The 25649-nt window shown below is 38.3% G+C and overlaps 1 protein-coding gene across 2 annotated transcripts in view; it reads right to left on the bottom strand.

Moving 5' to 3' along the window:
- Positions 1–4986: 4986 nt before the first annotated feature.
- Positions 4987–25649, bottom strand: part of ptprea (protein tyrosine phosphatase receptor type Ea) — a 58550-nt gene continuing 37887 nt past the window's right edge. The window contains exons 3-21 of one of the 2 annotated variants that reach the window (XM_085360886.1): positions 20565–20642; positions 19865–19955; positions 19313–19386; positions 15820–15956; positions 14857–14947; positions 13482–13558; positions 13304–13340; positions 13098–13195; positions 11385–11504; positions 10130–10293; positions 9693–9828; positions 9393–9542; positions 8458–8551; positions 8191–8267; positions 7929–8063; positions 7585–7710; positions 5503–5654; positions 5225–5360; positions 4987–5098 (exon numbers count right to left, since the gene is read on the bottom strand). In XM_085360886.1, coding sequence (XP_085217012.1) covers positions 5024–5098; positions 5225–5360; positions 5503–5654; positions 7585–7710; positions 7929–8063; positions 8191–8267; positions 8458–8551; positions 9393–9542; positions 9693–9828; positions 10130–10293; positions 11385–11504; positions 13098–13195; positions 13304–13340; positions 13482–13558; positions 14857–14947; positions 15820–15956; positions 19313–19386; positions 19865–19955; positions 20565–20637 — 2043 coding nt within the window. In that variant the 5' untranslated portion in view covers positions 20638–20642 and the 3' untranslated portion in view covers positions 4987–5023. Of the gene's footprint in view, positions 5099–5224; positions 5361–5502; positions 5655–7584; positions 7711–7928; positions 8064–8190; positions 8268–8457; positions 8552–9392; positions 9543–9692; positions 9829–10129; positions 10294–11384; positions 11505–13097; positions 13196–13303; positions 13341–13481; positions 13559–14856; positions 14948–15819; positions 15957–19312; positions 19387–19550; positions 19613–19864; positions 19956–20564; positions 20643–25649 lie in introns of those variants that run through there. The other variant, XM_085360887.1, reaches the window with a different exon arrangement.

Genomic DNA, 25649 nt, shown 5'->3' with positions numbered 1-25649 from the left:
CTTGGGGTCAACCAAAGTAATGGAGTCAGTTAGGGGGTTAATACATAATTCATGTGACTTCTTCACTCATCCTGACCTTTTTTGGGCAGCAACTCTTCCCGCTGAGGATTGTTACCATGGCACTGGTTGCCCGAGGAAGTTGTCAACAAAGAGGCTTTTTGTCTCTTGTGTTTTTTTCTGAAGGATAGGAAATGTAATTGTTTGACAAAAATAGCCTAACTTTACTCCTCCCTGAATGACTGGTGACAGCAACCTTTTGCTATGTAAGCACACATACAGAGTTTAACAAATTTAAGCAACCACCACCTTGTCCAATATTTATGCCACAGCTGCTGTAAATTAACAGTATTGGAAATTTAAAAAATACAATGTGTAACATATTAGATCAGGTGTGTCATCTTGATTATGAGATCTATGACTTGAATATTAGACTTCCCAGAGCTTTTCCTTTAAAAAAAATTTTTTAAAGAAGCTTCTAACTAGCAAATGCACATTATCTATGTTTTATCAATAATACGGCAGATGGGACCAAAATCTCTATTTGAAATGAGCACATCTTTACCAGTGTTACAGAATTATACTCCAGAGGAATATGTGTAGCAATTGGGTGTAGTGATCATAAATGGTGATCAAAAACTGAAGTACCCAGAACGGGATCAAATAAAAGATGTTTTAGAGATTCAATTAAACATAAATTTGTAGACAGCATTCAGAGAGTTTCCTGGTTAGATGTTTTATTAGAAATGGAAAATGTTAGTGAAATTATTTTGCTGTTTTTGGTGAAATATCATACACCATGAATGCCAGAAAGTCGGAAATATTAGCCATATATATGGCTAATATTTCTACATATTCAGATGATGCAACAGTATACATGTGAAGTCTATTTGAAATTATTGGACCATGCATGGCCCTCAGACTAAGTTGGAGTGCATTTATCAAGAGAAGAGGTGCTTTATTACAATTTTCTTTTCACATAAAGCGGAAATCTGTGTGTAACAGCTTACATGTATGATGTAGTAGAACACAAAACATTATTTACTGTTAGATCCCAAGCCAGCTGTGTGTCAATAAAGATACTGTTATTGTGCCACATTTGTAAATATGCATATTGCTCTGGGTTTTCTGCCGTGTGTGAAACTGTAATGAAGTTATGCACTAGGGCTGCTGAAAACCTTGCCATGAGTTATTTTCTAAAGAAATGACAGGCACATCGTTTCTTGGCTTTGTAAGTGATGGAGGAGCTGCTGTGATTGGCCAGTAGAGAGGAGCTGCTGCAGTTGTGGGTGAAAAGATAAACCGTCATTCACTGCATCATTAAGAGAACATGCTTCTGTGATGTTGTAAAACATGTTAGAGACCAGAGATATTTTCACAATGACTCGCAAATTCCAAAAGTCTGCTGTTGATCTCAGGAAGTGGGTGTCTCCTATAGAGATTTACCGGTACAACTGTGTGAGGAAGAAGAAGGAAATGACGCACTGAAGGAAAGCAGAAAAAAGTCCCCTATCAAAGCAGACCATTTCTACAGAGTGTAATAGTAATATTAATCACATTATCAGTATTATTTCAGGACTTGACTGCAAACACTGAATGAGGACTGAGTAAAGAACAATAGGACAGAGTCAGAGTGTTGGCACTGTGCTCACAGCTTTGAGACATCCAGCCAGTTGTGCACTCCTTCTGATAACATCTCCCCCGCTTAGTCCAAATAGAAAAAGAAAAATGATGAAAAATATTATTGCTTTAATACCCACAATTATTTTGTACAGAAATGCACATAACAGCATAGAGGGATATGATTATTCTAGCCCCAAACTAGTAACCCGGGAAACCCAAAAAATTTAATTTGGTGTAAGAAAAGGAAAAATAGTTTTTCAAATGTATGTATTTGCTATGACTTTCGTAACTGCAGGTAGAAATTGTTAACATGAATTGATATCGCAATAAATGTATAATTTTCACAATGCTCACCCTGATATGGGGAATAATTTGTGTTGTAAGGAGCTGTTTTGTTTGTTTTACATATGTTTTTGGTATGGTGTTGTATGCCTATGTGTAGCTTGTTGTAGTTTCTTTTTTGATGATGTGCAGTTACAGTTAATGGGGATCAATGGCCCCTTTAATTAAAAACTCTTTACATATAGATTGAGGCGTACTGCCCCCTGTTGGCTTAAACTAAATATACAAGTTAAAAAAATCTGACTTTTTTCATTGTTTATAGAATGGAAGTGTAGGAAGAGTAAGGAGGGACAAACAAAACCTCTTTGTTACTGTGTATGTTTTGAATTAGTTTGAGGTTTTCGCTTTCTTTTCTTAAACAGTCTTTTGTATAGACATTGACATTACAGTTTTTCTCTGATGTTTGCATATTAGTGGCTAGTGTTCGTCTGTGGTATGTCTCCACTGTTGCTTAAAAAGAGAAGGTAAACTGCACACTTAGAAATTTTTATTGTCTTACGATTCACATAAAATGGCGTTAACGTCATGGCCTTCCTGTATGTTGCCTTCCTGTCATCTTGAACTAATCAATCCATGCTTCTCTGAATTAAACAAGGAATTGTCTCTGACAACTCAGATCAGCAGTTTCTGAAATACTCAGACTGGCCTGTCTGGCACCATCACATTCAGAGTCACTTAAATCACCCCTCGTCTATATTCTGATTCTCAGTTCACACTGAGTGCCTCCCACGTGGTTGGCCGAGTTAGATATTTACATTAAGGAGCAGTTGAAAAGGAGTACCTAATGAAGTGGCCAGTGTTTATATGTTTTTCCTGCTTTAAGTAAAAATGTATGCTGGGAAATGCCTATTGTTGTGCAGACATCCAGGGCTCTAGGAACCAGTCCAAAGTGCTCTATACAACATGCCTCAATCATACGTTCACATTCATACAAGAGTCAAACATTCACACACATTCCTTCAGAGAGCAACTTGGGGTCAGTACCTTTCCACAGGATATTTGGCATGTGTACTGTAACAGCCAGGGATCGAACCACCAATCTGAGTAGTAGATGATCTGCTCTATCTCCTGAGCTTGAGCTAGGTAGATTAATAGTTTTTGGGTTGTGTGGGGTTTTTTTGTTTTGTTTTTTTAGAAGTAAGATACAACATATAATTATGTGTAAAAACCATGGCAAATAGTTGATATGAAAGTTATAGTACTAATTTACAGTTAAAGTGCAACTCTGTTATGTAGAGTGAATGCAGCATTTTCTCCACACAAATATCGCATTAAGAACACCCCGCTGTCACTGATTCAAAAGCAAAACAAACAAACCAAACTGGCAGCTTAAGCTGTCTCCTGTGTATCTCACCTAAATTTGAAATGAAACATAAAAGCTGTTGCATATTGAAGACATTTTTTTGAGACACCCGCAGCATTTTCAGAAGATTTTAATATTGCAATTTGCATTTCAAAGACACTGAGAGTCAAAAAAGGGATAGGCAAAGGCAGAGCTGTAGGTTAAACAGCCTCTCCTCGAGTTTCTCAAAAAGGGTGCACGGACAGAAAAGGAGCTATGGGAAAAATAGACTTGGGTTGTTTCTTGTGCTTAACCTCACATCTCCCACAGACATATACATTTAGCGCACGAAAATATGACCAATCACTTGACAGGTTCTTGCTGTTCAGCGAATTTCACAATGTTAGCACTTTGTCATGTCAGCCTATATTTACATACAGCATCAACAAAATTGCTAATGGAGTACCAGATGGATTTACCTCAGAAAAATGCACAGAAAAGCTCAAACATTCAGATACTTTCAAAAGACTCAAACTCCACTGGACAGTTTTTATTTAAAACATTCTGCTTCCTCATTTTTACCACTGTGCCAAAACAAACCAATGGAATCTAAAAGATGTCAAAGAAGTAGACGTAGATATAATGGGCTGTTTTTGTTTCTCTGGCATTAGACAGGCACTGAAGCACCACATTGGTATATTGTGGTTTTTGCCATTACAGGACTGAGGATTAATGATGAACTTCTATTACTTCCCTGTATAGTGACTGTGCATCGTAAAATTATACTGCAATTACTACATTTGGAGACCACACTTCCTGTCTTTAAAAAGTACATATGGCACTAATTTGTGTAAAACTCTAGTCTAAAATACAAATAAAGCAGTAAACATGCTCTTCAGTATTACAGGTTCTTGGTAAAAGGCTTAGTTGTGTGCTTGTTAATGTGCAGCCACTTTAGCAAAATGCTTTTTGCTGTCTACAGACAAAAGGCAGACTCTAGTTATGTTACATCCATGTTCACTGCAGTTACACGACCTTTTGAGGTACAAAACGTTAAAGTTTAAGAATCTTTTGCGATTCTGCTACGTCTGTTGAACTTCTGCCTCAGTCCATATTTTAAAAAAACAAACTAAAACCTATGTATCGTCACCTCAGCCTTTGGTGCGTAACTTTATGCCCTCTGCATTATGGTTGATGTGATTCATTCATTCATTTTCAGACACCGTTTCCATTGGAAAAAGCATCACAATCGTGATGGCCATGTAGCTCGAGGAGAATGAAAAACAGTTTCAGTATCACCTCTAATCTCAGAAGTCATCAAAATGAAAGAATGTATGTGTACAATTAACTACAACATAAAACAAATATTAACATTCCTGCCATCTTCTCCAAATAAAAGAAAGGAATGTCATTGTCAATACATAAATACATTTACAATAACTACAGCTTTTAAAAATATTATGTGGTCAATCCAAAATAACACAAACATTTAAAGTACAATATTATACAACAAAACTAAAATCGGACTCTGAAACAACACTTCATGATGAAGAAATGATCATACATGTTGTGAAATATACATTATTAATCTAGCTTTTTCATTTACAATTCTCATCGACTGACATACCATATATTACAGCGAGAAAGGAGCTGGAGTTAATGGTAGGACAAGTGCATAGCAAAATAGAAGATTATTTTAACCAAGTTAAGGAAACGCATAAAACTGACAAACTGGCTTTAGAAAACAACATTTAAAAACCGTGTTTAAGGCAAATCTCATCATTTAAAATTGGCATAGTCTGAGAAAATGTCAACAAAGTCTTGTACCACCCTGTAGCAGAAGTCATATTGTTCCTGTGGGACGGAAAGAAAACAAAAAAGATGGTTAAAGATGGACACATAATTGCCTACAAAATCAGCGACACTCGAGCTAAAGCGAGACATTTTTCTAGTGCTTTTAAATACTTGGGAACCACTCACCACTGTTTGGACCATGTGAGGCCTCTGCATGCGTAAACTCTTCACAGTTTGAAACACGTCCAGCAGGCCTTCTGCCTTGACTCGCTCCAAGATATTGCTCAGTGCAATGAACGTACCTGTTCGCCCTGCACCAGCACTGCAGGACACACAAAGCACGAACAGTGTTTGCAATGCAAAAATCCTTCTATATTTTATATTGTCAGATAAAAAAGAAGACAACAAATGTGACAAGGTAAGTGTATATAATATTTATATGAATAGAGTTCTATGTGTTGTACCTGCAGTGTACAACAATGGGGTGGTTCCCAGACTGCTGCTGCTGTTTCTGCACTGCGGCGATAATGTCGATCATGCCTTTCCCCTCGGCCGGGATTCCGATCTCTGGCCAGCCGTGGAAGTGGAAGTGCCTGATCATCCTTGTCTGCTTCTCCTTTGAGAGGAAACCCACAGGCGGTTGAGAGATCATAATATCGTTCAAATATGATTTATTAGCAGCATATGAAAGCGTAATGGCAAGTGTGACGTCAGTACAGGTGAAACGTGCAGCAGACGAGTGGTGGACATATGGGTGAGGCCCAGGGAGGCAGGAATGTACTACAAAGCCTCTGGGAGGTGAGGCGGGTCGAATTAAATAAAATATATGAGATGGGAGGCTCCCGCTTGATAACCCTAAACACTTCCTATCCTTATTTTTCCCTCTGGCAGCCCAGAGAGCTCGATATACTCACTTAGAGATTTGTTGCTGTTAGCCAATTGTATTAGAGCCTGTCTAGCTTTACAAAGATAAAAATACTTTCAACTTTCTAAAAAAAATCCTACTCATCTTTTAACTAACACTCTACTAAGCAACTAATCTGTCATTTCACTTGTTGATATCTTTATACCATTTTCACTCACATCTATAGTTTAAATGATTTGAAAATCATTGCAATACAGCAATTTAAAAAATATATAGTACACCTTTATTCAGTTGTAAGGTTTTATGTATCAGGACATAATAGAAAAAAAAACCTTGTCCGTAAGAGGTTTGAAAATCGGGTAAATACAAGCATACATGACAAAACATCAGCAGGGATCTTAGGTAAGCAGCTGCTGCTGGGAAGGGCTATAAGTTCATTTACAAACACTAAACTACAGTGAGAGAGATTGCTGCTGTTATTGGTTTTAGCATTTAAAACACTCGATAAATGAAACGAGACAATACATAGTTTGTCCACCAGAGGGTACACACATATTCTCTGTAATTCATAACGTTGTGTCAATAAAACGGTAGTATTTTTAAACTGCATCACTATATCGTCTTAGTAAGGACCAATGAATGAAACAAATCTGTTTGTTTCACGTCTGTAAAAGGTAAAAAATTATCTTCAGATATATTGACTTTCTTAAAAAAAAGAAGAAGAAAAAAGAAAGAAAATCACCAAATCATTATCGGTATCTCTCTGTCAAACTTTAGATCACAACATTCAACACAGCCACCAATCTTCCCACCAGTGGATCTCCCAGCAAATTCATAACATGAGGACATCTGCCCAAAAGCTAAAGCTGGAGCCACATTAGCTCATGCACAGCAGATATTCTAAAAGTGATTGGCTTAAAAAAAAAAATCATACAGAAAGTGTATGATTGATGACTAAGAACCATTCTGAAAATGATTCTTAGTTATTTTACCGACTGTTTCTACAGTTTGGCTTAGTTTTCTTTAAATGACGTGGTGTAAATAACGTGGTAGTGTTCATCTGAGGTCCTATTTGCCTAATTTTAAGACGTGCTAATGGCAAGATGCTTTTAATTATTTATTTTTTAATTTTATATCCTTATCCTTATTTATTTGATACCCCTGAGCCACAGTCGCCCCGTGGCTCAGGGGGCTGGGAAGCGCATCTGTAACCGGAAGGTCGCCGGTTCGATCCCCGGGCTCTTTGTCCTGGTCGTTGTGTCCTTGGGCAAGACACTTTACCCTACCGCCTACTGGTGTTGGCCAAAGGGCCGATGGCGCGATATGGCAGCCTCGCCTCTGTCAGTCTACCCCAGGGCAGCTGTGGCTACAACCGTAGCTTGCCTCCACCAGTGTGTGAATGTGAGAGTGAATGAATAGTGGCATTGTAAAGTGCTTTGGGTGCCTTGAAAAGCGTTGTATAAATCCAATCCATTATTATTGGGTAAGAATTCAGAAGTTGTAATGGAGTTATGTTGTGTTGTGACACTTGTTCAATTTTCATATTCTAAAAACCAATTATTTTATATAAAGGAATTGCATGAAGGATCAATAAAAGCCTTTATTTCACGATAACTGATAAAGATGCAGAGCAGGCGTGTTACATTTGCCTGTATTGATAGGACAGGTTTAATTTGCTTACCGGAACAAAGGTGAGTACCAAGTCTCGTAGGCTAAAGGTTTCACACAGGGTGTCTCCCTTTAGCTCTACTGTGTAGTCTCCATAGGAGACTGAGTCCTCTGTCGGCCAGTACTGGCAACATTTGTCCTGCAAAACAGATGAACATTTGTTTACTCACAGCGATGAATAAAAGAAACTGTAGTTTAACAAGTTAAATACTTCATAAATATGAACTTAAATAAATGTACAGTTTCGTGACAAAGGCAGGAAATCAGAACTGGGACGTTTTATGTTGTGTGTATTTATTGTGTTTATTAAAGCCATCAATCATAGCTGGCTTGCAGCGATTAGTTACTGCAGCTTACCTGCTCCCTCTCCTGGAGCTCAGTGAGCATGACTATGGAGTGACATTTCCACTCCCACACCATTCTCCAAAAATCCTCCACTGTGTGCTGCAGAGGGCCCTGTGTGGCAATGTAGTAGTCCTTGTGTCTGTAGCCCTGAGTCAAATCAAAATATAAAGGACTTTATCAGTATAATATAAAGCTTCATCGGTACAATTATTTGTGTTAACACAAATACCTTAAAACCTCAGAAAGAACAAATTAGGAAATACAATATGCTCACATCTATAAAAGACGCATTGACATAGTCTGTGTACTCTTGACCTCTTCTCATGGAAAGAATTACTCTGTTGAAGTCATCTGAAATGGAAACAGTACATCATGAACACGCAGATTAAACTCAAAAACATGTTTACATTAGTAGTATGGTATTGTAAGTATTGCAAGGGACAGAATTAGAAAAACATTCTAAAGGCAGCTGCAGGCAATGTAATCTGCAGCTCAAAATTTGACATAAGTTGGTTATTTATATGGATTTCATCTTACTTACAGGGAATAATTTGCAGAACTCTGTTCTTCTTCATGTTGGCTGGGAGGTTTCCTGTTCTCATGTTCTCTTTCATTATGCGCATGTTAGTCAGTTTCTAAACAAGGAAAATCTAAATGTTACAACTTTATAAAATATTCACCGTCCTTTGGTTTATGAATCAAAACAGGGGAAATAAACTAAGCTGCAGTATTGATGATAAATCATAATGACCATTCTGTAGCACAATTGAATTCTCATGCAGCAATAGAGGAATGTATGCAAGTCAGGTTTATATGTGCAGTGGTGTGCTGATTTTTGTTTTTTTTTCTTTCACATATTTCAGATACGTTTAGACAAAGATAACCAAAGGAAATAAAAAGGCAGTTTTACATCATGATTTCATTTATTAAGAGTAAACCAGCTATCTATGTGTACGTGTCTTGTCTAAACCTAATAACGGACTTTGACCATTTGTGATCATTTGCAATGAGTTGGTCTTCTTTGCTGATTTTGAAGAAGAGTGGTTTCAGATCATCAAAATTTGCTTGATCTGTTTGATATGAAACATGTGACAAATATGCAAAAAAAAAAAAAAAAAAGAAAGAACTGGGGAAGAAGCTAAGTACCTTTTGACTGCACTATATGTTCTTAGAAGTGATATGACTGAAGGGGATTGAAAAAGCTAGAATTTCTTTTGCATTGATTATTAGTGTATATTTTTAGTGCCTGCGTGGGCAGGTTCATAGTTTCCAGAACCTTCACATGCTTCATAACATTTATGAAAAGTGTTTCAATAACTGACAAATAAAAAGCTTAATAAGTTAAAATGACTAATAAAGAAACAACTGCATTTTTGTTAGGTTTTCTTTAGAGATTTCTAAGTTTAGTCTGTAATATTGTGTGAGCGTTTGTTAGATGGGATCCTTTATGGGTCTGAATGTAAAAAGAGGTTCTACCTTAAACTCTTCCTCCAGGCCAATCCGATCACCATCATTAAAGGTGTTGTGCAGTTTCTGCAGATGACCTTCCAGAGAAGAAACATCCAGTTCTGTGTCTCCATAGAGGTAGTATTCAAGCAAGGCCTGATAGATGAATGAGTACTGCATCTGGAGTGAAAATACACACAGATGAATAACACACACTATGCATGGGCCTAGTTGCAGATGATTTACTGTAAAGGATAATTCACATGTCCCACACACATGCCAGGTGTTAGCGTTACGTCATGTGGCTAACATAATCCTTCTCCAACTCACATCTGTCTGGATGAGTTGCGAGCGCTGCTCTCGTATCTTGGAGACAAACCCAAATACGTCAATTTTCTGCTCTGCGTGCATCATTTCAATCATGGCATCTATTACAATGAAGGTTCCCGTCCTCCCAACACCAGCACTGGAGATGGAAAACAAATGACACACTGAGCTGAGTGAACCATAATCCTCAGCTGACACTAGCACGTTAACAGACATCAGGAGGGAACAAAGCAACATCTGTGCTTGTAAACACATGTATTGCAATAGTCACTCCAAATGTTTCCATCTTTAGCAGAGAGATTGCTTGCCCACACACATACAAAGGGGATTTTTAAGCATAATACACTGATCTCCACAGAAACAAATTGGATAATTAAAACCATTAGGAGTAAACAGTAAAATACTGAACATTAGGCTACATTAGCTCAGCTCTCGCATACCTGCAGTGGACCACAATGGGCCCAGCGAAGTCTGGATTTACTGACTTGACCTTTTTGAGAAATTTGAGCATTCCAATTGGGGAGAAAGGAACTCCAAAGTCAGGCCAGCTGGTGAAATGGAGCTGGGTGACCAGGCGGGGAGTCTTAGCGGCGTCACTGGCCTGCTAAATAGACACAAGAGGGGGGAAAAGCCATTATCTCTTGTTGGTTGAGCATTCTGTTGAAGATCATTATCAACTCTGTCTTACTCCCAAACCAGCTAGGGAAGCAAAAACAAACCCAATAATTGTTCCTCTAAGACGAATTTGGGTCAAAGTGGTCCGACTGTTTGACTTCATATTTAATGTATCATCTAGTATTTAGTAGAGCCCAAAATTATATGTAGGTAAATCCACCCCTACTACTGGAAGGAATGGCTTAATAAGAGTATTAGAGTTTGGGGGGATTTATATATTATAATGGTGCACTGAAATCCTTGCAGCAGTCTAGAGTAATTTTAGTTTTTCATATACTTGCAGCTTTATCATTTTCTGTTGGGGATCTTTGGATCTGTTACAGTGGCTCCAAAATAAGTAGAATGTCTGGATAGAGTTCTACTAAGTTATGGGAAGCGTCATAAGGCTTTAGTGTATTACTATGTTATTTCAGCATATGGGTAACAGAACCATGTTACCCCTAAGAATACTTGGGAAAACTACATTAACATGACATTAAATGGTTAAAAGTAGTTATTAAGTATATCAAAGCAATATCACAAAAAGTAAGTACAAATCTTTTCCAGTTTCATTTGCTACTCCAATCTGTTAGCGATGTAAGTCTCAAAAGGGGAATTTCATTTATGTTCTGTGGTTGCATGACAAAGTGCAAGGTTTTTGTGAAAGTGTTAAGAAAACTGTACGTGAGATTTCAGTTCCCAGTACCACTTAGCTCAAGATTGGTTGTTTTATGGGATTGGTAAATCTGGATGGGTGGTGATAAATACAATATATTGCTGTGATAATGGATGGATTCTGGTTTATTATGAGTGGTGGAACTTTGTTTAATTCTAGCCAAGTGTTGCTGACAAGTGCTACTATTGAGTGTTATGTATTGAGTTTAAAGACTAGACAGGAAGCTGTTAACGCTAACCAGCGTCATGGTGGCAATTGATTTTATCCATAGTTCTGGATATATTTGCTATCAGAAAAAAATAACCACAATTTATAATGTATGCATACTATGTGCAATAATAACAGAGTCAATGGTCAAAACTTACATATTGCACACAGAACTTGCGTATGGTGTAATCCACCAGGACTGTGAAGTCATCGACCGCTACCCTCACATTTCCGTAAGTCCAACAACCCTGGTCTGGCCAGTACTGGTAACATTTGTCCTGCAGAGAGATGATATCCATTAATATTAGTATTCATTTTTACTGATCTACATAGCAAAACTGATTCTCTAGCTTTTGCCATCTTAAATATAAAGCTGTGTCTTTGTAAGTGGTGCAGTGATGGAAATTAACACGATTAGCATGTTTTTGATGGCAGGAGAAAACCAAATCTCCCAGAGAAACCTGGTTCAAACCCAGGACCCTCTTTCTATAACCACGGAGACGCTGTGCTGTAATGAATAAATGATCAAAGCAACTGTCTGTGACACATCTAAAAAAGTTTCCTTTATTAAGACAAACGGGTAACTTGCACGACTTCCGTCTGTAAGCAAGCAGTTAGTATATGAGAGCGGTGAAACCACTCCATATCTATTTTTACTTGATTATGATACTACCTTGGACGACTTTATCTCACACGTTATATGACAGCTGATTTGAACACATTAACACCCTTTTTAATACTTCCCTATTTTTATCGATCCTTTGTTAATAAAGTCGCCTTTGCTCACAGTAAAAACACTTCAAGTACTGTGCTGTGAAAAAGTATTTACCCGCTTCCTGATTTTAGTGTTTTGCATATTTACCCTACTTCAGATCAAAAAAATCTTTAATGTTAGACAACAATAATCCAAGTAAATACAAAATGCAGTTGTTAAAATAATGATTAAAACCTCATTCCATTTATTAAGGAAAAAAGCTATAAAAACGTACCTCACCACGTGTGAAAAAGTAATTGAATCAAGAAATACCTTAAATAGAACCTGTTTAATAAAATGTGGTACGCTGAGAGCATCATGCTACGATCTAAAGAAGCATATATCAGTCTGGAAAAGGTTACAAAGCCATTTCTAAGGCTTTGTGACTCCAGTGAACCATTATTCACAAGTGGAGAAAACTTGTAACAGTCATGAACCTTCCCAGAAGTGGGTGGCCTACCAAAAGTACTCCGAGTGCACATCGCAGACTCATCGAAGATGTCATAAAAATATCCCGAGCAACATTTAAAGAACTGCAGGCCTCACTTGCTTCAGTTAAGGTCAGTGTTCAAGATGAGGGAAGATATAAGAAAGACACTATCCAGTGCAAACGTTTTGTAAAGTTTGTGTACAGTTACATATTGTATAAAAACATTGCAGCATTTTCTAAGTAGATCAACAGTCAACCATTTCTCACATAGAGCCAGGTAGGTTTGGATAGCTTTTTTTTTCCTTAATAAATTCAAAACTACATTTTGTATTTAATCCGGTTATTTTTGTTTAATATGGAAATTTTTTGATACAAAACATGTAAGTGCAACAATAAGAAAGTAAATAAGAAATCAGGAAATCAGGAACAGGGAAAATACTTTTTCCCTTAACATGTAGCAGAGAAACAGGCATCAGACAAGATAACATCATCTGACACCACCTTTGACCACAACCAATGAAATCTATATTTAAATGTGCTTAAGGGAAACTTTACTTTTCACTTCCCTTGTCCAAAATGCTGTTAGAGACGAGAGTTGGTGGAAGAAGCAAACACTGTAGTTATAGCTGTAGAGACCACATGACAACTGAAGCACTCCCGTTATGAACAACGTTTAAAATCACTTACTTCTTTTCTTTCTTTCAGATTTGTCAACATAACAACGGTTGATACTTTCTGCTCCCAAATCATCCGCCAGAAATCTGCTACGGTGTCTTCTTTTGGACCTAACAGATCCCCCCCCCCCCAAAAAAAAATTTAATTAAACCACAATTTAAAACTAAAAATATATAGAGAGATAATTATGTCATGTTTCTAAATGCCCTATAGCTTACCTTGTGCGCCTATGAATTTGTTCTTTTCCGTGAAACCCTATTTTTAAAAAAATCAAAAATAAATATAGGATTAATAATCTTCACTGTTTTTCACCTGAAATGGTAGAGATCAGACAAGTATTTAAATGCTCAAGAGTTCAAGCTCAAATTCACTATTTTGGCACAAAAAAGGACTCACATCAATGTAAGAGGCATTCACATAGTCTGAACAGGGATTTCCCTCCAGCTCTGTTAACACCACTCTAGAATGATCATCTGCAATGAAAAGTACCACAAATTTAGCAAAAATGTAACTTTTAAATCAGTTTACAATGTGTATCATTACTACATTATTAAAAATGATTATAAAATATATATATTGAGAAATATACTTTTGCTCTCTTGGAGATGGCTGGATGAGAAGATTAAAGCATGTCTGTGCAGTCTGAAGCCACAATCAGCAGACTGCCTGACTAATTTGGCATTAAGCCTTTAAACAAGCAGTAACTTTTTTAAGGCTCTTCTGGTTTACTGTCATTTGTTTACACTATTTGTATATATTTACAGCAGACCCGTATTCCCTTAAACCCGGAGAAAGCTGAAAATGCTGCACTCAGTGTATGTTCAAGTGATTCCCAATGTCATCATTTTGGTATTTGGTCTCCATTTAAGAAGGCCTGAAACAGTTTTCTCTCAGTGGAGTCTGTTGAAGTACAGTGACCTGAGTGTTTTTGATGGAATTGGATGTTTTGGCTCTGCAGAGACAACGCAGCTGCTTGTTGATAGCACAGAGACGTACTGTGATTACTGATCTGCAGAGCTAACACAGCAAGGACTATATGAAACGCTATGACATAAGAACCGTAGAATGTAACCACCTTTGTTCTTACAAATTTGTTTACCACTTCCCCTTGAAATTAAGCAATTATTTATATTTTATACTATTCATCTGTGGCTCTTGGGCAAACCTAGTCTCATTATAAATTCTATAAAACCTGTATTTCACAAATCTGGCTTCCAACAATCACTAATCTGTCTTTAACGTGGTCATAGCTCTGACTGTGTCAGCACAGCAGCCCCTCCAACCTGCTGTTCAAACTTTCAGTTTGCAAGGTGCAGCCAATCATAATACAGCTGGGTGGGGGGTGGAGCTACACCAAGGCCAAGATGAGGATGAGGATTATTCTGAAGAGTCCAAAAATAGAAACATGGCTCCGTAAAAGTATAGGAAGTATATATTTCAAGTCTTTGTGATAGGGTGACTAGAAGGTTTGTATTAAAATAAGTGGTAGCTCTTGCCTTGAAAGCAAATGAACATGTTTCCATGGAATTCAAACCATTTATTTAAGGTGAAGAACAGTTTAAAAAAACCTAAACCGTGATGCATTGTGAAAATACAGCAGAAACCGCAAGTAAAAAAGATTTGTGATGAAACCACTTCATTGCAACTGCACACACAAACTCTTCTGAAGAATCTACTGTAGCAAGGGAAACAAGAGTGTTTGAGGCATGTGACACATGGGACAGGAAGCTTGTAGGTGTGACTCAGAAAACTGAACAGAAAGTATACTCACAGGGAAGGATGTTGGGGTATCTGTTCTTCTCCTTATTTTCTTCCTTGTTTGCTTCTTCGTATGTCCCTTGGGGATTACCCCCTGGCAAGGACTGCAAAATAAAATGATAGTTTTGAATATACGCGCACATAATGAAAAATGATTCGTCAGCAGCTCACGGCCAGTGCATTGTGTTCTGCTCTATGCAAGGCTTTGTTCAGCCTTAGTGTAGGCACTTCCTCTGCTGCCTGCCATAAACAGTTCTCCATTAAAAGCTGAGAACTTCAGCTTCCTCTGTCTGTACTGATAAACCATCTAAATGAAATCATACTTCAATGTGTTAACATAAAGCATGAATCATACTCTTTATTTTGACACAAATTCTAAATCATAGACACATATAGACGAAGGGGTATTTTTTCCATCTGTGTGGGTGTATGTATCAGACCAGTATCAGATCAGTTATGTGTCATGGGAGGTGCAATAAATAAAGCTCCCGTAGTTTTCCCTGAACAAAAATACACATGTAAGTCATGGTTTTGAACTCTTGCTCACATATGAACATGGAGAACATTACAGTTATGGGAAAACCCTTTCAGTCCAGTTTTGGATAGTTTGTGATAGTTTTGTTGCCACAACACAGATATGACGAAGTTTGACCATTGTAAATCATTTCACACAGTGTTACTGAGTAACACTGCGTGAAGGTTTAAAATGTAAGTAACTAAATTTCACTGGTAAATCATGCATAGAATTAGAGGTGGGGAGGCACTTGCAGTGTGTTTAAAAAAGGAAAAAAGTGAACCAATATTTCAACAGACCTACAAATGCACATGAATGCACCATAATAGCCCTGCCTCACATGCCTGATGTAAGCATCACTCTGATTGTTTAAACCACACAAAACTGCTTTGTGACTACCGTTAACTACCGCTAATCTAACTTCCAGGAAAAAAAAAAAAAAATAGAAGTGGGGCGGCTTACATTGTACTCCTCCCTGAACAGCTTGCCATCATCAGCTGAGCGGAGCCTGTATTCCTCCTCTAGGTGGTCAACTGGGATGGGCAAGTATGTCTTGGAGGCAGAAGAGGATCTGGGCAGAAGAACCACCGTCTGTTGCTCTGTGGGGAGAAGAGACAGTGGGTTTATCACCCAACCTAAGCTGATTTCTTTGTTTGGTTTTAATATTTTGCCATTAAATTATTTGTTGTGTTCAAATAAAATTTACATTAGCATCATTCAGCTTAGTATTTAAAAGTTGTCTGCTATTAATAAATCAAATTGGTGTCACTGTGATATTTAGCTATGTTAAATGAGTAGTTGAATGTAATTCAATGCAAAACATTTGATTTGGTTTATTTAGAAAAGTGGTTCCCAACCTTTTTGTCATGTGGCAAGGGAATCATATCTCAATTACTGATTTCACTTTAGGGGGTTACTTTGCACAACCTATATAATATTATGCAATATACTAGTTTCATATGTTTTTTTCTACAGTTCACCGTATGATTACCACTCTAATTTTATCAGTAATTTTAGGCAAATCATTGGTTTAACTAATAGCTAATACTTTATTTTATCAGATCTCATTGGCTAACTATTTTGACTGTCTATTAGCTACTTTTAGACACATGCTGTAGTTACTTAAACACTTTAAATAGCTAAAGCACTTATTTGCTAGTGTTACTTCCATAATTTCAATGGTATACTAGCTCCTTTTAGCTGACATCTTGAATGTGTATCTGTTAGCTGCCTTTAGCTGACTATGTTGACAGCTTAATTATTAGCCATGCATTTCAGCTCTCGCTAACGTTATTTTCAGCTGTAATTTCAACAATTTGTCTACTTCTTTGTGGTATTATGACCATTTATCTTTTAGCTGTTTACACTATTCTAGCCTATTAAATAGCATTACATATTCTGAAGACTGTCTGACGCTATTTAGTAAAAGACTAGACTAGTTCAGTCTACAATAGCGCACCTTGGGACTGAAGCATATCTGGTTGGGAATCACTGAATTAGTTTACTGAACTGCTTTACAATGAATCAAAAAACAAAATCATGACCAAACTGCTTTTCACCCATATGTGATGCTGGTGCGTGTTTGCTAAACAGGAAACAGAGTGCAAGTACTGGATGATCACCACACATCAGACATTAAAACCCAAAAAACCCAAAAGGAACCCCAGGGAGAACCCATTTACACCATCCCACAGGTTTGCCAGCGCACTGGCAAGGCATTCTGTTAGCGTCACAATTTGCAAAATACAGACTGGAAAAGTACTGAGAGAGGGTTAGTAAAAGGTTCCTGATACTGCCACCCTGTATACTTGACCTGGTGGTATAATGGTGTATAACGACTCAGTACTGTGTCCAAGCTCTAAAACATAACACACACATCACATCACTTGTAACACAGACATGTACAGAGGACAACACAGCACTGTGATCAAGCATTGCATTTCATTCATTGTGATAATGTAATCCTCATAGATGTACTGTGTACAAATAAAAAACTTGTATGTATATACACTCAGAGGCCACTTTGTTAGGTACACCTGTTGAACTGCTTATTAACAAATATCTAATCAGCCAATCCCATGGCTGCAACTCAGTGCATTTAGGCATGTAGAAATCCTTAAGACAATCTTCTGAAATTCAGGAAGAGCATCAGAAAGGTGATTTCTGAGATTTTGAACGTGTCATGGTTACTAGTGCCAGATGGGCTGGTCTTTTCCCTCACAACCATCTCTAGGGTTTACAGATAATGGTCCAAAATAGGAGAAATTATCCATTGAGCAGCAGTTCTCTGGAGTAAAATGTCTCATTTATTTAAGAGGTCAGTGGAGAATGGCTTGATTATTTCAAGCTTATAGAAAGGCAACAGTAACTGAACCACTTGTTACAACCAAAGTACACAGAAGATCACGTCTGAACGTACAAAATGTCGAACCTTGAAGCAGCTAGACTACAGCAGCAAAAGATCATATACAGTGTCACTCCTGCCAGCTAAGAACAGGAAACTGTTACTACAATTCACACAGTCTTACCAAATTTGGACAATGGAGGATGATGAGTCTGGACTTCAATGATATTTGGATGGTAGGGTCAAGATGGCATAAACAGCATGAACAACAAACACAAACAACAAGCATGGATCCATACTGCCTTATATCAACAATTCAGGTTGGTAAAGCTGTGTGGGATATTTTCTTGGTGCAGTTTGGGCTCCTTAGTACCAATTACCACTGTTTAAAAGCCACAGTCTGCCTGAATATTATTGCTGACCATGTTTATGCCTTTATGACCACACTGTACCCATCTTCCAATGGCTGCTTCCAGTAGGATAACATGCAATGTCACAAAGCCCAAATCATCTATAACTGGTTTCTTGAACATAACAATGAATTCACGGTACTTAAATGGCCTCCACAGTCACCTGATCCCAATTCTGTTGCAAACGTTTGGCATGTAAGAAACAGGAGATTCACATCAGCCAAAAAGTCAACAACAACTGTATGATGCCATCAGCAAGGTGCCAAAATCAAAATGCTTCTGGCACCTTGCTGAATCTAATCAATGAAGAATTAAAGCATTCTAAAAGCAACAGGAAGTCCAGCCAAAGACTAGCAAAGTATACCTAATAAAGTGACCAGTGAGTGTATAATGAATGTAGACAACAATAAGCGATAAAATTAAAAAAAAAAAAAAAAAAGCAATACAGTGTATATTTTATAGTTTCATTATACAGACATATTACTTTAATTAATCAATCTTTCAAATCGTGTAGAATTTAGAATTAAAAAGCAATTAAGTACTACACTTCCCTATCGAGTGAAAGTTTCAATTTCATATAAAATACTTTTGTAATATGACACCGTTTCATGTTTAAAATTATTGTGATCGGCAGCAAGATGTCAACAAGATATAACAACAAATTTGGGGTGTGTTGTGTATTTTGTTTCCCCTTAGCTCAGTGATATACTATTTCCCATTTGGATAAATACAACATGCTCTCTACATTCCTCTGTAGCGTTAGACAAAAATATACTTCCAAAAGAAGATTGAAACATGTTCAGTGAGTTCAGCGAGTTTCCTGTAAGAGCTGATAGCTCCTGTCATGTGGTACTTTACATGAAACTATTATGATGTCGCTACAAGTTGTCAAAAACTGCTCAGAGAGAAGAACTACCCTTTGTACCAATAATGTTCCAAACTAATCTTACATACGCTGTCAAAAAGCTATACAAAGTGGTAAAGATAATAGAGCGTTTTGTTTTTCACATCAACCACAGGAAGTTTAAAACAACCACAAGGCAATGGTGGGACAACCTGCATATACAGTTACAAATATAAAACCTCTTTGCAGCTCCCTATCGATGCATATCTTAATCTCTAGCCTGTTTTTCACTTTAAGTTTCTGTTTCTGTGCACCACGTTTTAACTCTACAACCTACAATGTGTCTCACAGTGTTACCTTGTTCCTCCAGGATGCCATTTGGTATCTTCTTGTCAACTGTTGTGACTACAGCTTTCCTCTGGTTTTTTAACCTGCAAGGAAAAGAACAGAGACGTTACCGCGATGTAAAACACAAGAAAAGATGATGACATGGTAAAATCATCTATGCTGTTTTCGTTTAACCAAAGTTCTTCATTGTAGTTAAATTATAACATCTGCCAAAAGATAACCTTGGAAAAAAAGCTATCCAACCTACCATCTGAAACTTGAGAAGCTATTTTTTCTCATTAGCTGATGTCAAGGAGAGACAGAGTTGTAGTCTGAATGCGGTACAGAATTTGTTATTCACTCTGTTAAGTTGCCTACTTCTACTGTCACAGTCTTTTCTGTTCGAAGCATGAGAGGGAGTCAGCCTACAGCACTTCCTGACGGGGCTCCGCCTTAATGACTAAAGGAGGAAGTGTTTGTCACCGGAGCTCTGCCCCTGAGCCTGGCTAATAGCCAGTGAGTGAAGAGCAGGGAGAGGGATAAGGTGAAGTAACTGAATCCCAGCAGGGTGGGAGTTTTTACCTGAGGAAGTACCAGGCTAGCAGTGCGATGATGAGCACCAGCAGGAACACAACCAGCACAGTGGAGATGATGTATTGGTTACCTGTGGTTTCTGTTTAAAGGAGAAGGAAAGTCACAGCCAGGGGTCATGTAACACCACCAACAAAGAAACAGGAAGAGGGGGCAAGACTGATAATATATGTGCCTGTGTGCGCAAATGCTCTGCAGCATTCATGTGTGCATCACATGAACTCATCACATAAATACTTGATGAAGCAAAGCACCTCCAGTAAACACTTGTGGCCACAGAGCTGATTTAATAACTGGCCTTAGCAGTATTTTGTCTATAGAGATAAGCATCAGCATATTTCATCCTCCTGGAGTGTCGATCAGAAAACAACAGACTCTTAGAGTGGCGACTCAACCAAGAGTCACAGCCACACAGCCGACCATTATCTGTGTTTATAAAGATGTACAATAAGCCTTAAATTACTGTCCAGGGTTCCTGAAGTTCACTGTGATCTGGTAATAACAAGGCTGTGTAAGAAAAAAAGGCTATTATCAAGCTGATGCCTGCATTGCAGAAGATGCATTATAATTATATCTTATGGAAAAGCACCGAGTGCAGTGTGTGGGGATGGGATCTGGTCGCTGTCACAGATTGTTGAGTGCTGTGCAGTCTCACACATTAAGGTAGAAGTGACCTTGTTTGTGCTCTTACCGTCATTACTGTTGTTGTTCACTGTTGTGGAATTGTTTGCTGTTGTTGTCGTGACAAACAAAAGTAGAACCATTGTGACTGCAGAAAAACAAAATGAAGACGGATATTAAATTTAGTGCCAGACATGCCTGCAAACTCAAGATTCATGTGGATGTGGGAGTTGGATAATATCACTATTCAGAGGAAACAAAAGCCATGGTTGGTTGATATGAGGCTCATTTCTTTATTCATGACCGTTGCTTTCAGGAATGTGCTCATCGGTGCAAAGTTCGCTGGGACACAATGGAACAACACACTCATATCCTGGTCATTCATTAGTGCTGTCATAAAAACCCCAGTGTAATGCCAAACATGTCCACATGGTGGCACAATAGACCAGTTTTTTTTTTATTGTTCTTTGTTTTGTTTTTTTTTAATCTGGTAAAAAAAAAAAAAAAACATAGTTCCTTAATAAATCCAGCAATAAAGCATCCAAAGGTAATACACAGGCCAAGGAAAAACACATCCTTTAAAGCTTTCATTTAAAGTAATTTCATATGAAAGGGGTTTCACATGATGGTTAAGGTTATGGCAGCACAATTATTACAACCATTTCGACTCATCAATGTATTTTCAGATTAGGAAAGAAGTTAGTAGTCTTAACAACTGTTTTCCTTCGGCAGTTTCCAATGCAATTCAATTCCAGGATATACCAAGAATAGGGCTTTAAAGTTAAAGAAACCTCCCACAGTCACACCCCATGTGTGCCAGCAAAAGCACTAGATGTCATATGACGTTGAGCTATAAATGAATGTCCTATCCAAGTTGAGAGTACGATCACGAGGCATGAAATCAAGCGACGCACACCAAGAGGTTTCACAAAAAACATTAGATACTCTTCCTTTTGTCACCTTCACTGCTCGCAAACGCAAATGTTTGTTCAAATTCACAAATATACAAGACTTGCACACACACACAGATTTTCAGATTGTCCTTGTACAGTGACATCCAAGAGTCGCAACTGAATTATCTTTTTGCCGTTCGTAGATGGAACCAGATAATTTAATTGATTCTAATGTTTGAGCAGTCAGACTGGATTCACATCGGACTGATTTAAGCACCTCTTTTTAAAAAAAGGAAAGAAAAAAGAAAAAAAAAACTACTGGTGGGATTTAAAAACCAATAAGCCTTGAGATGTTTGCACCTTTAAAAATTTTTTTTTTTTTTCACCAAAGCATTCCAAAAGTTGGAATTTCAGCAAAGGGCACCAACACAGAGCTTCTATCACACCATAATGAAGTGTGCGCTTTCTCTCCCCAAGGCTGCAGGTGTGCCTGGGAGAGAGAGCGTATGTGTGTGTGAGGTGGAGCTTTGCAGCTGCAGTGAAAAGAAAACCCAGGCCAAGTGCATAGTCAATGAAGACACTGTGTTGAAGCCTCCACGCTGTGCCGCAGTGTCCTGTAATGGGTCCAGGCAGGACACCAAAGGAATGCGGAGGCAGCAGAGCAGAGACACCGACTGCAGTGGGGAGAGAAGGCGCAGAAGGTCCAGGTCAATAATATTTCCTGGAGCAATTAATAAACCCTGACATGTCAAGCCCCTGCTCTGTGGGGAAGACTGATGAGAGAATTCTAATGAGAAAAGAGGAAGAGGAGGAGCCCCTCCCCACCCCCGTTTCTCCAGCTCTGTCTTTGCTCTTATCCCCCTCTTTAAGGTCTTCTCTGCAAATGTCACAGGCTCGGATGAGGGGGGAGGTTATTGAGTTGAGTTTGTACAGTGTGTGAATCCTTGGGGTAAGGCTTGGTGTATCTGTGATGTGGAAATAGATTTGCAGCACCATTTGGGACTTTCCTCTACACAGGCTGCACTGAATTTTATGTATCCTGCTTCTGTCTGTTTGTGTATACGATGGCTCAGCAGGGACACCCAGCGGAGTGCTCACAGCCAGGCCTATGTCTGTGTCTTGTGGTTAAGTGTTGCTGCTTCTTCTAAGCTTCTCCCAGTTCATGGCTCCCGTATCATCTCCAGAGATGTCACCCTGTCGTGTTTTTGCCTCCAACCCCCTGTGTGACTCAACTACTCCTTTGGGACTACATGCTGTTCAGCTTCTGCTTTCCAGCTTTTCCCGTCTTGTCGGTGCAGTGGTCTCCTGTCTGACCTCATTAGCATCTTTGAGGAGATCACCAACTTCCTTTCCTCTCTTTTTGTGAGGACATTTCTCACACTATTATACTATTAATAACACTACCGACTATTACTCTGGATAGCTAACTCAGCAAAAAACAGCTGTCCTTTAGTTAGGGTCAGATCCTAGTCAAACAGTTATAATCACATTTTGTGTGCTCTCATCTGTGTATTGTCCTTTGTGCATTTACCACTCAGCAGCTAGCCACCAACCGTTAGCCATAAAGAAAATAGGTCATGGGAGATGGAAGCTTCGGGGAGGGGGGGCATCTTTATTTTATTATAGGAGACATGTCCAACTAGCTTTGGGGAAGGGGATTGTCTTGGCCAGCTAGACAGCTACTCATTTCAGTGGCATGCATGACCCAGGTTACCGAAGCATAGAGTTACCTCTGTGGCATATTTGCTTATCCTGGGCTACAGAATGGAAGGCATCAGCTATAGAAAAGGAACAACTTGTGTAGATGGGATGTGATAAAAGTAGAGGATGAGATTTCTAATATAAATCAATGCAATATTAGTTAAGCACCATCTGTGTATGTGCTGGAATACTGGAAAAAGAAATGCTTACTATATATTATGTATATATATCTATGTATAATAATATTATAAAAATAAATCACATTTTATGCTTACTCTAGTATATTCCATTTATCCTATCTGCGCTGCTTTACCACACACATCTTTTTAAAAAAATGAATGCTACATATAGTGGACTGGGCTAGTGGACACTGACAGGAAAGATAATGTCATTGCTCATATTCTTTGACAGAGTGCAAAGGCTGATTTCTGGCTCTAACTCATGTATCTTTCTGTGGTTTTGTGCAACTACAGGAAATTGTTTAATATGAGGCACACTATATGAGAGTAAGTTAAAGAGAACATGGAACATGTAATTTACAGAGAAGTTACAGCAGGAAAAATCAGTATCACATCAAATTTTTAAGCTCGCACTACTTTCTTGATTTTTCTAATAATTTGTTTTTTTTGTTGCTGTTTTTTTTTTTTTTAAATCTATTAAGAAGTTTACGGTCACTGTCAAAACCGAACCTTATTTCCTTAGCATGCCTACATATTAGTGGGCACAATCCTTGTTTCAGGAATTAAGTGCATTTAAGGCCAATCTGAGACAGCAAAGTCCTTTAGGGAAAAATGTCTTTTTTGCGTTTTCTCTACCACAACTGAGCAGGGAAACGCTAAACAAGATTTTGTGTTAACAGAACTATAAATTTACCAACTTGATTTTAGGCAAACTTAAATACAAAAGACCCAAATTTGACATTTCTCGTAAAAATCCTGTTAGGAAGGAATTACTTCACAGCTGAGTTGGTTCAGGCATCTGCTTTGAAGGCTTTCTAGCAACATTTCTTTAGAGATTTTTCAGGAAACTCTTTAGAGGGATTACATATCTAATTTGGTCTTAGAATGCCTTGGGATCTCAGGAGGAAATGACAACCATTGCTATGACACAATATGTCTGAATAACCTCGCCTACAGCACTTTGGTCAACCTGTGTAGTTAAATGTGCTTATAAATAGATTTACTTGACCTGACTGTTTCCTGTATATGTTCGTTGCCATATAAGAAATCATTTTATCATAATACCATAAAACTGATTCACCTAAAAGTCACCACTATGGAAACTGTTAGCAGAGACCTTTGGCATGTGGTGTGCACTGTGTGAGTCACAACTGATTTGACTGATTATACCCTGCTTCCTCTGAAAACCAGCGTACTTCATAACATACGCACACATGCCCAGATATGAGTAAGACAAATCACACAAATATAAAGATCTTCATTCTAACTCTAAAAATGAAAAGGAGGCCCCCTGGTTACATGAGTGGTAAAAAATATTGTTGTGAGGCAACAAGATCAATGACTCCTGGCTATGAGCTAACAAGGCGTGGGAACGTGATAGCTGGATTGTGTTCACATCTTAATAATGCGTGGCTACAAGATACAGATTCTGTTGTTTACAGACCACAGCTGGAGAGCTCTGTAGAGATAATATCGCGTGAAGCAAAAACATCTTGTGGCGACACGGCATTATTTTCCCTATTCATGTCACCAGGGAGGCTTTGTAAAAAGGCGATGTGGGAATTCTGAGTCATGGTGAATCTATTCCCAAATCAGTAGTCTGATAAATGTTTTTCCCTGACACAGTTGTGTTTTGGAGGATGAGCTATTGCTCTCTGTGGAATTGTGTTTTCCTTGTGGTGTGCTCCATGTTCTGCCATTCTTTCAGTCTAGGTTTAAAAAAAAAACACCACAGAAGTGACATAATGATACCCCTGGTCTTCCATTGTCTCACTAATTAGCCCTAGGATCTTAACTGTCAGAAAGACAAGCTTGTTACAATTAGAAGATAAGACAGAGAAATTGGCTGTCCTTGCATTTGACAGAAACGGTGTTCTCGGGACTGTCAGTTCTACTGAACGTGGCTTCTCTGGGCACAGAGTCTCTCTGTCCATTCAGATACATCAGCTTGGGAATTCAGAGAATGGGTTGTGGGTGTAGGGGTGATGTGACAGGCTGAAGAGGCGGGAGGTACACTGTGTCCTTCGAGCAAAATAATGCCAGACTGTTTACCCTTTAGGCCACAAGTTTTTTTTATAGCCAAAATCTGCAGGGCAGATTATTAAAAAGGGGAAAAAAGTTATCTCAGGCCTTCTTTTCATTGCTTCCTGCACAGTCCTGCTAAACTTAAACATTATCAACTTATTTATAACTCAGAAATGCCCTATTTAAGACTACATTTTGGGAGAAAATTAAACAATCAATACCAATCTCATGTCTGTCAGTTAATTTAACCTTCTATCACAAAGGTTAGCTTAGCTAAAGACAACGGGAGAGACACTGTGCACACCACAGTCGTGCAGGTGCTAGTGTCGAGCCAGCCTGTACTTCAAGAGATTTGAT

Source organism: Diplotaxodon limnothrissa, linkage group LG8, assembly GCF_057381915.1.
Source record: "Diplotaxodon limnothrissa isolate DT_005_m linkage group LG8, D_limnothrissa_male_GT1.1, whole genome shotgun sequence".
NCBI lineage: Eukaryota > Metazoa > Chordata > Actinopteri > Cichliformes > Cichlidae > Diplotaxodon > Diplotaxodon limnothrissa.
The sequence above is the reverse complement of the archived record's forward strand: the minus strand, read 5'-3'. Positions and strand labels throughout refer to the sequence as shown.